Source organism: Heliangelus exortis, chromosome 2, assembly GCF_036169615.1.
Source record: "Heliangelus exortis chromosome 2, bHelExo1.hap1, whole genome shotgun sequence".
Lineage (NCBI taxonomy): Eukaryota > Metazoa > Chordata > Aves > Apodiformes > Trochilidae > Heliangelus > Heliangelus exortis.
In genome coordinates, this window is record NC_092423.1 from 24,233,684 (window position 1) to 24,248,303 (window position 14,620).

The following is a 14,620-nucleotide window of genomic DNA, read 5'->3' on the forward strand; positions in this document are numbered from 1 at the left end:
CCTTCCTCCTCTTAAATATGCAGTGCTGCAGAGGTCTCTTCTGCACACATCTGAAAAGGTTCATTGACATCTTGTATCCAGCCTCCCATTCCTTATTGAGCTCATGAGGGAGGTTGCTCACAGGATTCATCTAGGCTGCAAGGTCTGGATTTAGGGCAAAGCTTGACATGGAAGGAGCACTTAAGGTGTTGATAAAATTTCTTAGTGCTGGCAAATGGAGGGCAGATGTATGTTCTTAATGGTTCTGGACTGTTTTTCAGTAGACAGCAAAACTAGACATGAAAAATTGCTACTCTTTCTGAGGAAGGTGAAATTTATCCAGGAGGCAGTCTGACTAAGGCAGAAGTTTCGTTGTGAATAGAAAACTGGGATACATTTCAAGGCATTTGGAGATATCTACAATACCATTCTCCTTCAGTTTCAGATGGCAGCAATGTGATAGGAACTGAAGAGAACAGTTTTGACCGCAGCTATGTAAAAAAGAAATTAGAACATGGGCTGTCACGAATATGGCAGGTATGTTTTTAATATTTATTTTTCTTCTAAGTATTTACCTCCCCTCCTCCTTCTCCTCCTCCTGTATTAATTGCAGTTATAATTTTACATATATTCTCAAGGAAGTCTCTCCAGGGCTTTTTTTTTTTTTTAAAGTTGTTGGGCTTTTAAAATTATTTTTGTTATTATTTTTAAATCTTTCATATGGCTGAATTGTAATCAAGGGCTATGTTTTTGCAGTGACAAGAAAGCTTCTGGGATTGACCTTGCATTATATTATGTTAAAGAAACTGAGATGAGAAATTCTCATTTCAATGAGAAATCATGTTACAGGAAATGAAATTCGAAAAGATATTAAGTGCAAATAAACAAAAAAATACTAATAAAACAGACAACCTAGCCTTCACTTTTTTGTCTCTAGTGTATTGAGTATACATAAGCTTGGTTGTATTTTGTAGGATGTTCAACTGAAAGTGAAAACATATCTTCTGGGAACAGATCTGTCTAACTTCAAATATGACGACTTCATATTTGTACTTGATGTTATCAGCAGGTATGTATGTTGTTGTAAAACCAGTTAACAATCTTCACAAATTTGAACTCTGATAAGGCAGCACAGGCAGTTGAGGCTGAGATTTGCATTCTGATGCCAACTTTGGTAGTAGGAACTGATATTATGAAGAGCTCTTCTTTATGTGGGAGTTGTGAGGATGTAATTGGGAGAGGTAGCATAAATTGCTTTGCTGTTCAAGTAGTGTTTAAGTATGATATGATTCCAGAATAGTTCACGAATTGGGATTTCAAATGTGCAGATCTGACAATTTTGATATTTGTAAAAGTTTTTTCAGGGACTCGCAGTCAAGAGCAGTACCATACTGTGTTACTGCTGATCTGTATAGTATTACATCCTTCTATTCTGGTAAGAAAATGACTGATTCAGACTGAACAGTACAGCTTGCCCTGCTTAATGGAATTGCAAAAAGACATTTATTTTGCTTATAGCTGTCTGTCTCTATATGGATGGGAAATTATGGTAGGATTTTGAGGGAAATGAGACATGGACTTCTGTAGAATGAGTGAAATGTTAGCAGCTTGGTGCTCTGCTTTTATGGAGATACATGTATAGTAATGATTGAGGCTTTTAATTCAGTTTCAAATAACAGTATTAATGAATCAATACATATTTATTAACATTGTGTTATTGTTCTAGGTTGGTGCAAGTTGGAGAAGAATTTTGTGGTAGTAAGTCTGAAGTTTTGCAAGAATCTATCAGAAAACAAAGTGTGAACTATTTCAAAACATACCATAGGTGAGACTACTGTACTTACAGTAGATTAATGGCATTTATTTTTATTGGATTCAACTTTAAATGCTTTCCAAGGGAATTCCACGATATAATGTTCCTTCAATGAGGTTGACAGAGAGTAGAGTATATTTCATGGTGAGAATAGAACTCTGAGCCTTGAAGAGCAGGAGAGGTGAAGTGTTTGCTTCTACTATGGTTGTGGAAGACTAGTTCTGCAGCCAGGAAGACAGATAAGGTTGAAAAGCTTTTTATGTAGAATTTCAGTAGTTTTTCAGGCTGTCTTTTAAGCTGTCTCTTGGGATCCTAAGGATGAATGCCTCTGAAGTCCAGGCTTCCTATAAAACTATTGTTTCTTTTGCAGTGCCATTATGTAGCAAGAACTAATCATGTGTGGATATGAAATACTTTTTTTCAGTATGCCATTTTGCCCTACATAAAATTAGATGTTTAGATCTGAGTCCATCCTTTTCAGTCAAGTTTGCAGTTTTTCCACTGATATTATGTTGCTAATTATGTTTCAACAATATCTGAGGGCAGTCATATGTGCTGTTGTGTGCAGGCAGCCTCTGGCCTGAAATCTGATATGTGGCTACGACAGATTCAAGACTGGTCTGTTTGTTTTAATTATCTTGATTTCCCAACTCTCGTGGTTTGGGTGACTGGCAACTCTTTCATTCTAGTTATTTAGAATTTATCCTCTTTATGGCTGTATACAGCTAGGAAGAGATGAGAAGAAATACAGCATTCCTTGCTCCTGGAAACTTACTTTCCCAGTCTTGGTCTACTGTTCTCTGTTGTATGGGAGCTGTCATGGAACTAATACATCCAAACCCATTTTGTCTGAGACTTTCTGCCTAAAATCTACAAAGTATGAAAATTATGACAGAAGAACATAAGATAGTGTCTAAATTCATAAGCTGAGAATGTGGTTTGGGTTTTCTTTTTTTTTTTTTTTTTTTTTCTTTTTTATTTGATAGTTTGTAGCTAGGATTTGTTTCTGGACATTTGATGAAGATTTCAGTTCCAGTTGTATGAGAAAGTTGAGCTTTAATCAAATGCACATTCTGTCTTGTGAGGAGATGAGTTGATTAAGAAGCCATGCCACCTGTCTTTATTTCTTGAAAGCATTTTGAACCCTGAAGTGAATTTTGTAAAGAGATTTGGAAACTGAGCTTGCAGCCTAGGTTCAGAAGAGCTGTTTTGGAGAGCATCTTTTACTATGCTGACTTACCACAAAATACCTTATTTTGTTAAGTAAATGTCTTTTTGATGGCTATGGTTTTGTTTTTGTTTGAAAGACCTATTTATGAGTGTAGGGAATTAGAGACTAATTTTCTGAATTATCTTTGAGTAAAATAAAGGTTAAGGAACACTGATGGAATAAAAATAGAAATAATAATATTTTTGAAATAGTATTTTTTATTAAGGTAATATGTTTTGTAATTCATGTGAGAAGAGGAAAGAAAATAATTATTGATATGACTGATATCAATATCAAATTATATGAACCTTTTAATACCTTTTACATATTTTACAGTGTTGGGGGTATTGTAAAGATTAATTGGTTGATTTTTTTTTTTTTTTTTTTTTTTTATCCTCAGAAGGGAAAACCAAACCCCTTTCTCCCAGCTGCAGCCCTCAGGTTGATTTGTATGAAAGCTTTAAGCATCTTGCCTTTTCAGATCAGGCTAATGTGGTTCTAACTGAATTTGTGAGTTTAATTGGAGGGGAAAATAAAAGCTAGTGCTTTTAAGGATTCATTAGTACATTTAAACTACATAGATCTAAAATGCTCAGGGTCCAGAATTTATCAGTTCTTTGACTGTGTGATTTGACATATGTGGCCTCCTGTGTTGTGTGATGTTTTGGAGAATTTCCAACATAAAGAAATCGTTTAAAGGAACTGGTCATGTAATTCAAGAAGCTTAAATGAGCAGTGTGATAATAAAGCATACATGAACCTGGTTTTGGGTTGCAAGTTGATTACGTTGAAAAGTTGGAACGAGCTTCTGGTGGAGAACATCAGTAAGGCAATTTGTGGATTGCATTTTACTTTTTGTTCTGGTATGTTAGTAAAAAGGTAATATCTGATCACTGTGGCTGTTCAGAGAACACAGGCATCAGGCCTTCCATGTGTGCTGGGTACTGAACTTGCATGCTGGTGAAAATGAAGAGCATTTGTTAAGTATTTTGTCAGTGCCTTAATTTTGGCTTTGAAGTGATACAGAACCTGGTGCTGTGGCTTTTAAATGTTTGCATTTCTATGACTCTTTCTCCTTAGTCTTTCTCAAAGAAGAGGATCTGTAACAGCTGATTTTCACAGAATCTCTCTTGTTACAGTTGGCTTTGCTGCCAGAAGATTGCAAGCTACAGTGAATTTACATACACACAGCAAACTAGTGATAATTCAACACATTGTTTATCATGTTGAGCAAGAAAATGTAACTGGAGTGGTGTTTGTAATTAAAATAGTGATATTTCTAGAATATTTTACTGCCTAATTAGAAATCCAATGCTTAATTTACCAACTGTTACTTGTTAAGCAAAACAAAATACCATACAATATACCATATACTAAGAAGAAAAGATACAGCAATGTGATCTTACTAAGCTTTCCTTGCTGTCTTTTCCTTCATGACTTCCTGCTTCTGTGGCAAGAAGATTTTATTTATTAGAGGTGTTTCTGCTTATGGCAGAGCAGATACTTTTCTAATGTTTAAAAACATAACAGAAACAGCACAGACATGTAGTGGCTTGATAAGTTTCCCTAGTATGTTTTCTATGTTAGTACCAAGGTAAAGTTAAGCTATGAACAAAAATATATCTTAGGACATTATTAGCCATTTAATTTTTCTCTTCTCTGAAAAGTTGAGACATCTGTAGCACATCAGTTCTTTCCACTTCTGTTTGCTTCCTGCTGGCTTCAGTGTGTTTAAAAGAAGCATCTGTCTTGTGTTGGGTTCACTGAAGCTGTTGTACTGCTCATAGTGTTTGTATATATTATATTGCTTTCTACAGTTTCCATAGAGGAAAATAGGTCTGGTACTACATTAATCATGGATGTTTCTTTAATGGTTTTGACAAAAAAAAAAAAAAAAAAAAAAGGATTCAGAATTTCTGAGATTGATATTCTTTGAGAATTTGTTGGAAGCATACACTGTGTTAAAGCCACAGCTTTTACATGGTCTGTCAGTTGAAAGAATAAGTTAAATACCTATTTGCAAGTGTGACTGTTTATATGATAGTTTTTGAAGATGTTTTTCACTGCAAAAGTTAAATAATTATCTGCTTCCTTATTTATACTTGCTGCCAATTAAGAGTATTCATTTGTTGTATTTCAGAACCCGTCTTGAAGAATTAAGAATGTTTTTGGAGAATGAGACCTGGGAACTTTGTCCTGTTAAATCAAGCTTTAGTATTCTGCAGCTTCATGTACGTCCTATGAATAACACATAGAAATACATTAATACTTCAGTAGCTAAGGGTCCAGGTGTTCTGAGAAGCAGTAAGAGCCATGAACTGCTGTGTAGATGTGAATTGGTGTAAGATTGCCAATTTCAAAGTTAAATTGTGCCAGCATGGAAGTCACATTTAAATAAGCAGCAAGCTGTGGCTAAAATTTTTGAAACCAGGTTAATTGTCCACAACTTTGTGTTACACTCTGTTTTTATGGAACTGGAGTCATAATAATCTGTCTTGTGGGTGATTAAAATTCTGCTTTATTTCTGTTTACAGGAATTTAAGTTCATGGAGCAGTCACGTTCCCCATCTGTGTCACCTAGCAAGCAGCCTGCTTCAGCGATCTCAGCAACAGTAACGTTGTTTGAGCAGTACTGTAATGGAGGAAACCCATTTGAAATTCAGGCTGACAGCAAAGATGATGAGACAGAAGATGTGTTAGCATCCAATGGGGTATGGAGTGTTTCAGGAAAAAAAAAATAAAAAAGAAAAACAAATCTTGCTCTCAATAAATAGTGTATCAATGATGGCAAAATGTTAGGCATCCTGTTTAAAGTTGTTTGTTTTGCAGTGGATCAGGATTTTTTTTCCTTTGAAGTCAAGTGTTCCTGAAGGCTAGCAAGACACGTTCCACCTAAATTAGTATTTTTCCAGGGGCTTAAGTTAGCTTTCTTTATAGAAGTAATTTTGCTGGATTAGGACTGGCTTTCTGGATTTTTAGGAAAGAATTATTAGAGTTACACCTTGTATTGTATTTGTTCACACTTATATTGATTTACCAGGGATTATTTGATACTTGTTCAGCAGTTTTTAATTGTAAATTAAATGCTCAGGACATTCACTCTATATTGAGATTTACTATAATACTAAAAAATAACTATTTTTTTTCAGCATTCTATCAAAATCATGCAGCGGTCAAATATGTTTTAATGTAAGCTTTGTACCATTCTCTTAAATGCTACTTGAGCATATTTTTGGTTAAAGCTTTTGCACTTGTTTATCTGTTTGGCTTAGTTTTTGTTTTGCTTTTTTTTTTTTAAAGCTATCACACTAAAGGCTTTCTGGGTTTCAGCTTCATCTTTCTTGCTTTCCCTGCAGGAACTTGAGTTGCAAAGCAGCAACTTGATCTGTGTTTCACACTCAGACTGTGATGCTGCAGTGTTTTTCCTTCTGTGGGTGTTGCTGCAGTCTCATTCTTAATGTGTCACATGAAGACAAAATAGAGTTGATGGGTGTAAAATATTGTTACATTGTGCTTAAAGGAAACTGCAGGAGAGTAATTTTCCTGGCGCTAGTTCTTTTCCTGTCAAGTAATAGAGCAGAACATGTGTCCTGCCTTTTCAGTAAACTGAGAAGGATTGAAGGTTTATCATCACTGTTAGACTTATGTGTAGGCTCCAAATGAGTATGTTAAGCAAAGAAGAATCCACAGGAGGCCATGCAGAAAAGTGTAGAATTCCATTGTACTTTGTAGAAACCTACTCTGAAACAAAGCTTTTTGGTAACCTGGGCAGCCATTTGGTAGATACTTGCTAAAATGATCCTTAGCAAATTAAGGATTAATGATTATGCCAATAGTACTTGTGAGGTTTTCAAAATGAAAGCTCCCTCTAGGCAAGAGTTAATTTCAGACTTTTGTATATGTTTGTGACCAGCTTTGATTTTAAAAGATTTTTCTGAAGAAAAAGGAATAGAAAATTAACTTGGGGTTTGGTGTTTTTTTGGTTTTTTTTCTTCCCAACCCCCTCCCAAGATTAGTTTCTTCTGAAGTTTTAACTCTGTAACATACGTGTAGAACCATCATGACCTGCACTGTGAGTGCAGAAATCAATCTGAAATGTTGCAGGATATTTTTTGCCACCATTTGCAAGTAAAATAATTAGAAAAGTGTGAAACGATTTTCCAAATATTATATTAAATGGAGATATTTATTTAATATATCCAAAATTTAATATAGTAAAATAAAAAATAAATAAATTTAATATTTAATATATTAAATGCATTGAAGAACATATGGAGAACAACAAAAAAACCAAACCAAAACAAAACCAAAACTGTTGTAATGTGATTTCAGACTCCTGTGGTCCCTGGTGTGTTGTTGCTAGCACGAGTGCATACATTGACCCCATCCTTTTGTGCAGTGACTTGCAGGCAGAATGCTTACACTTGTAAAAGATGGGAGTTGTCTTCAGCTATTGACTGTGAAGATGATGATGATTTTTTCTTTCTGTCTGCATACTTGTATGAAATGTTTTTTTGCAGACACATTAGAACAGTTCTGCTTCCATTGTTTCTAGTTTCAACCTTTTACCCTTCAAAATCTGTTTCTCCAAGCTCAGGTAAAATTTAAATGACATAAGCTTCCTCTTTACTAATCTTTTGCTTCTATAATTATGAAATAATTTAGTGAAAAAAATGGGTAGCAAATGCTGGTGAACGTGCTGTAGATATTGTTTTTGTTGGCTTTTGCCATACTGCTGCCAAGCAGACTCCTATCCATAACACGCTCTTCTGTCTTAATTTGTGCATTATTTTGTCCTCTTTTTCTCCAATGATCAACCTATTTAGTGATGTAATAGAGCTCAAAAGCAAAAAAACCCCAGAAATCGTCATATTATGTGACACCACTGGTGGTTCTCTTACAGCCTCCTACTTCCAGTAGTGGTTTGCACAGACACCGTGGGCTCATGAGGGGCACGTGGTCCTACATGGTCCTGGAAGTCTTACTAACAAGTTGTGACCTGCATGAGTTACACAAATGTAAATGTGTGGGATGGCTTTCCTTTATTCATTCTAGAATTCTCTTGAGAAAAAGGCAAAGAAGCCACTGCTACCCCATAATCATGTTCTTTATTGTAATGGAGTAACACCATTATCCAGGATGTTGCCTCTTATCTTTGTTCCCTTATTACTGCAGGGAGTCAATGAATTCAACCATCTACTCTTCCTGGGTAAAAACACCTTTTTTTTTTTTTATTCTGAATTTGTCTCTATCTGTTGCAGAAGGTATCTGCACGTAGAAATTGCTGTTTTCAGACTGGTTGCTCACTGCTGTCAGTCCCAGACAGACCTGAAGCTACTTCAGACAGTGAACATGAGTTTGTCAGGAAAGGAATCCCTCCAGCTCTGCATGTAGGTGGTGCTATGGCTGCAAGCACTGTGCTGAAGATGGGGCTCTGGCAGCTCACTGCCAGGACACCACATGCCTTCTCTGGCAGTTGTTCAGCAGTGTCAGGCTGTGGTCTCAGACACAGGTTAGAGGGGGTCGTGATCCCATGAATTCCCTGTAGGCTGATGTGATACATGTGTAGCATCCCCATATTGTGGTTTCCCTGTCTTTAATTTTGAAGTGTTCCATTTGGTAGGCTTGCACATTGTCAGGGGCTTTCAAGGCTGGCTGAACTGTCCTTTTTTTTCAAATCTCTCTACCAATTTAGTGTTCTTTATTATTGAAGCCTTAATATATTTTAAATTAATAAAATCTTGTTTTGTGCCTGGTGAGGAACTATAATGAATTTCGGCTTTCCTTTGGCATAAATGGGACAGAATGTTCTGCATTGAAAATTGAAATACCAATGACATGATTTATTATGCATTTTTCTTGTGAAGTACGGGTTTGACTTAGTCATTCATTTTATAAAACAGTTGTTTTGTTTTTTTAACCTTAAATGTAGTTGTATTTGAAGAACTTAGGAATGATATATAGAACTAATATTTTTTTTTAAATTAAGATACAGAGTTAAGTTTCATTTTTCTAAATGTAATTTAAAAGTCATTATGGGGGAAGATGGTTTTGATTTTTCTTCCCTCCTTGTGTAAATCAGTTGTAAATTTTTCCTTTATTTGACATTTTTTAGCAATGCTGTATAGAAACATGTTTATTCCATGTTATAACTTGAGTTTAATGCATTGGAAAACGGGAACTAACTGCTGTTAGTATTGATGTATGTTAAATAAATGTGAAGAATCGTACTGAGAATGCAGAGGAGGGTGTTTAACAATGCTAAGTGGGCACTTACTTGATTTTCATCAGTGTATTTGGCTGCTAACTCCATCTCTGGAAGGATTAAATCCTTTTCATAATCTTTGTGAGGCAGGGAAGTATTGTGCACTTTTGAGTAGTTGTACAGGACATCTAACCTGGCTGGTGTTGAGCCAAGGTTCCTTGTGATCCAAATGAGTATACTCTCTAAGGGAGCATTCTACCTTGTCTTTTTACATTTTTCATCACCTATCTCCATTACTTGGATGGTCTAAAGTGCTGACACAGAAAAAACTCTTGTTTAGGAACAAAAAAAAAGAGAAGAAAAGAGAAAGTTACACCTATTTTGGTTATTATTTACACAGAAACAGGAATAACTTGGTTAAGTAATGTGAGATAAAATTTCTACAGAGCTTTTATGTTTTAATTTCTTGACTGAACAGTTATGGCAAAGGCATGTTTTAGCACTTAAAAGTGAAATTTCTCAGAGGTAGCAAAATTTTGTTTCCAGAGAATGCACACCTGTTTCCTGATACTTCAAAAAATGGCATGACTAGAACATAAGCAACTGATTTACTTGTCAAATGATCGTCAGGATGGTAAGAACTGTCAGGATTTCTTCTGAGGATTTTAAAGACTTCTTTAACTGCTGAATTGTTGCAGTTCTGTAGTACTGAAGACAGACCATGTGAAGCCAGTCATCTCAGCTCTGTATCTTGAGCTTCAGTGAGATGCTTTATGTCCCTTTTCCATAGCTCCCTAGGAAATCTTGGTTGTGATAATTAGTTTTACAACACACTTCAACCATCCTAAAACTTGCCACTGTCCTGCTAAGGGTTTATTTGGGCCAATTGCCTAAACACTTACAAACTGATTATTGCCACAAGATATCTGAAGTCCTTCTAGTGCTTAAAATTTTAATACAAACTGTGCATATTTCAAGCGGATTAATAACGTCACTTCAGGTTGAGGCCACTATATAAATAGTTGTGAGATACTGCATGTTTCAAAACACAGATATTTTTATCTCATGAGATAATTTTTCCAGCTCATTAGTAGCATTAGGTTGAGGAGACTTAAATAATTTATCCATGAAAAAAAAAAAAATTCTCAAAATTCTCTTTATCTCTGATGTTAAGAAAGCAATTGCGTCAGCTTTCAGATTCATATATCAATATGAACTGTAGCTAACAATTTCTAGGAATTTTGTCATTTTACAATCACTGGATTGACACTGGCATGTCTTTTATTGTATATTAATGCATAATAAGTGTTGATAATTCTCCATGCCAGCGTTCCAGCCAAATTAGTTAAACCATAACTCTCTTTGTCCTTAATCAAGGCTGAACTTGGCTCCTTTTTGAAATAAACTGAGCTTCTTTCCTTATAGTTTTCCTTTGTCTAAAATGCTTATGAGGCAGAAATTTTGCAAGTGAATACTAACAATCAGAACATTTCTTTTTAGTCTGTTTACTATGTTCTTTTTTATGTCTGAGCTGCTTTTGCAGCTTTTGTTTGAACTGTGAGCTTTCTACTTCCTTAATGTGCTGCTTTAATAGTTTTAGGCTTTAAAAACCTCTGTAGCTTGGAGCTGGGGCCAGAAATTGCCATGTGTCACCAAAAAATGTATTTCTTAGTGCATTTTTGGTGATTGAGAGACTGGTATTACCTGAATGTATCTTTCTTGACTTTCCCCTCTGGAGAGGATATGTCCTTTAAATTCCTGCCTTTTCTTAAGGATCCTGGCACCCGATTGTCTTTGCCTTTGTCATAGGTGTCCTTATTGACTCCTTGGATGAAATGTCTATGGAACAGTGTACTCTTTAAGTTAAAAGCAAAGCTATTGTAGTCTCTCTCCAAGTGCAACTTTATTCTGAAGCTTGATGGATATGCTCAATGCTGTGATAGTTTGTAGGTGTTCAGGAGAGGGTTATATCACAGAGCATCAAGTATTTCTTTTCCTTTAATCTCTTCTGGGTTAAGAAATGCACTTTGTGAAAAATTTTATTTCATTATTTATGAAGGGGTGAAAGCACCTATATTACTACAGACCAACCTAGAACATGTGAAAAAGGAATTGACATTAAATACTGCTTTTAATTGGCATTAAAACAAATTTCAGATGTTTGTTTTTTTAAATTAAATATCCTAAATGTAGACTTTTAATATGCATATATGGTGTCATAATGAAAAAAACATTTATTATCTGTGCTTGTGAATAGTCTTTCTCCACATAACTCATACTTTACCAATAATAACTATCTACCATGGAAATCCTATACATTATTATACGTTGTAGCCTGTGTTGCTCATTTTCCCTAGATGTTACTTGTGAGGCTTGATTTGAAAATTATTCTCTTGCAATCTTTGAAATGCAATTCAACAATTTAAAAGAGTGGAACAGCTTCACACCTGAGTGTTTGGAAGCAGTGGTTGTCTATAGCTACTTAAGCTGCTTCTTTCTCAAAAGATGCAATGGTTGATTTGCCTAAGTATTCACATTTTTCATACATTTTTTCTGGAACAGCTTGTAGCATTTTTGACAAATGAAATAAATGGTGCATGGGGCTTTGTTCCATCTAACAGGAATTGTTTCACGGATAGTTAGATATATATTTCAATCTATCAGAATATATGGTACCTTTAAGTAGATAAATGATGCTGTATGTTTCAAAACAAAACCAAGAACCAGCACATGCAAATAAATGTGAGCATACCCCAAACATCTCGGGAAGTTTTCTGAGAAAGCAAGAGTAAAAAGAAAAAAATTTCATCTAGCCTTCACTGCTAGAATTGTCAGAGTGTCAGAATATATCCTCACTGTTTCTTGGAATAATATAATGTCCTGTAGTTTGAGGTATTTTTGTGGAGCAATAGTTTAGTCCTAATTCAGGACCGTGTGGTGCCAGATATTTTGGCTTATTGCCACCATATGGGTACATGTTGAGGTCTTATTACTGTTTTTTCAGGTTCTGAAGCAATTAATAAAAGCTTAGATACTTGATACAGCACTAAGGAAGAAAAAAAAAATGTATCAGTTGCTGGGAGAAGAAGGATGGGGCAAATACTTATTCTTAATCAACACTTGAGAACAGAAGTTTGGTTAGAAATGCACTTTAGGAATGTTTAGAAATGGCTTTGTATAATTTCCCTGCTGCATTTTTAATGAGCTTTGTCACCAGTTTTGAAGAAGCATACTTGTATGTATCCTGATCAAAGAAAAATTCAAGAACTTACCAAAATACTACCTTAAATGAGTGAAAATATTATAAGGAAAATAATAACAGTAATTTTTTTTTTTTAACAGTATGAATCAGATGAACAAGAAAAAAGTGCATATCAAGAATATGATAGTGACAGTGATGTTCCTGAAGAGTTGAAAAGAGATTATGTAGATGAGCAAACAGGAGATCTCCCTGTGAAAAGGTAAGTAGACTGTGCAAGTCCTTGGTCTCATTTGCATGGTTTTCACCTCAGTACTCTAATTAGTTCATTCTCTGTTTTAATCTGTACTCTACAACAATGGAATGATAATAAAATAATTTTTATGGTATCTGCATGGTTAGAAAGGCTCAGCAGTTTTCACATCTCTGAAAGGGGGAATAACATTAAACTAATTATTGCAGAAAGAGAGACTGGAAAGCAAGATTATGAAGAAGGATAAAGGCACTCTGAAGCAAATTGTGGAAAATTGGTTAGCAAGCGTTAGAAATTAACTGAATGTTCTGCATCTGCTCTTGAGCATATGTATGATATTTGTTGTGTCAAAAGAAATTATTTGCAAACAAATTTTTGGACCTGGGACTTTTGCTTTTGCAGAACAAAAAACTTCTAGAGATGAAAAAAAATTATCTTGGAGGCAGTAATTTTGAATTTTAAATTGTCTTTTTCTTTAAGATTGTATACACATGCAGGAAAATACATACTATATTTTGGTGAGTGTATATGCCTGTAGAACTTAAGCCTTAGACTACCACTCAAACTCCTCTCTCTAGCACAATTTCATGTAAATTAGGCCAGATCTCTTACTTTAAATATTAGAATTCTAAACCAGTTATGCTTAGGCATAAATAAAATACTGTGCAGGAAGACATAATGTCACGTCAAAGAAGCTGGGGACGTTTCTTTTCTGCTTAATTTTATTTGTATGTTCATGAATATAATAGGTAGTCACATTTGGTGCATTTTTTTTTCTTTTAAGTGTTTCTCGAGAAACTTTGAGGAGCAGAAAGAGATCAGATTATAACCTCAATAAAGTGAATGCACCTATCCTGACAAACACTACACTGAATGTAATAAGGCTTGTTGGTACGTAGAACAATTCCAGTTCTTAATTTATTTTTGTTTTATTTTAATGCAGACCTGTGAGTTATAGCAAATATGTTAAATGAATTTTAAGACTTTTAAAAATATAACTAGTTGGACTCTACTTCTACTCTTTGAAAATGGTAACAAAATAGAAAGAAAACACTGAACCAAAAAAAAATATATTTCTTGCCTTCCTTCTTGTCTCTTGAATCATCCCTATAAAACCTGAGGGTAAGTACATTACTTCTGGGCAGATTTGGCTGGGTATGACACCAGGTTTTAGGAGATCTAGGTTTGATCCAGTGCCCTGGATTATCCCTGTGCAGATAGGAATGTTGTGGAGCATGCCTGCCTTTTAAAAGCATCCTCTCCTAATGCCATAGGAGGCTCCACTGTGTCTTGCAACTGTCTCAGATTTTTGCCTAGGACTTGCCATGGTACTTAACACTAATTTTAAGGAGTAAAATTGAGGTGATTGTTTAGGATTCCTTCATTATCATTGGAAAATTAGAGAACTCCAGAAGGTGATGAGAGTTTGTTTGCTGTCCTGGATGTCTTTGCCTGCATATCATAGCAGAGATGTCTTAGCATTTCTCTTCTGGAGCTGCTTGCCCACTGCACAGGAGATGTAGGCAACCCAGAGTGAGCTAAGGGTCTAGAAAGTACTCAAGCAGGTTTTGTCCCTGCTACATTTTGTCACTGATATTCCTACCTCCTGTATGTTGCATCAGCATGATTTTTGGCAAATCTAGATCAGCTCACTGACCTTAGTTAAAAAAAAAATCATTAAGGAAATCAGGTTTAAAAAGAGAAGCCTGGAGCAAGATGAAGATGTGGATTTAAATTGCCCAATCAAGCAAGAAAACTAGTTGCCTCATTTCATAGGAAGAAATGCTATGTAAGTAGTAGTACTCACTGAGGGGGTTTAACAGTGCTTATAACCCATTTTGAGTTATTTCTGTGTGTTCAATACTTTATATGGAGACTAGATGAATAAAACAATGTGTAGCTTATTACATAAAAAAATATTTAAACTACTAATACTATTTACAAGGTTAAGTGATTGGTCA

The 14,620-nt window shown here is 35.2% G+C and overlaps 1 protein-coding gene across 2 annotated transcripts in view; it reads left to right on the top strand.

Annotated features, from left to right (window-relative positions):
• VPS50 (VPS50 subunit of EARP/GARPII complex) overlaps positions 1-14,620 on the top strand; it is a 72,745-nt gene that overhangs the window by 37,087 nt on the left and 21,038 nt on the right. For both annotated transcript variants that reach the window (XM_071735239.1, XM_071735240.1), the window contains exons 14-20: positions 419-516; positions 954-1,048; positions 1,706-1,804; positions 5,143-5,233; positions 5,537-5,713; positions 12,550-12,668; positions 13,444-13,550. In XM_071735239.1, the coding sequence (XP_071591340.1) occupies positions 419-516; positions 954-1,048; positions 1,706-1,804; positions 5,143-5,233; positions 5,537-5,713; positions 12,550-12,668; positions 13,444-13,550 (786 nt within the window). The remainder of the gene's footprint in view (positions 1-418; positions 517-953; positions 1,049-1,705; positions 1,805-5,142; positions 5,234-5,536; positions 5,714-12,549; positions 12,669-13,443; positions 13,551-14,620) is intronic.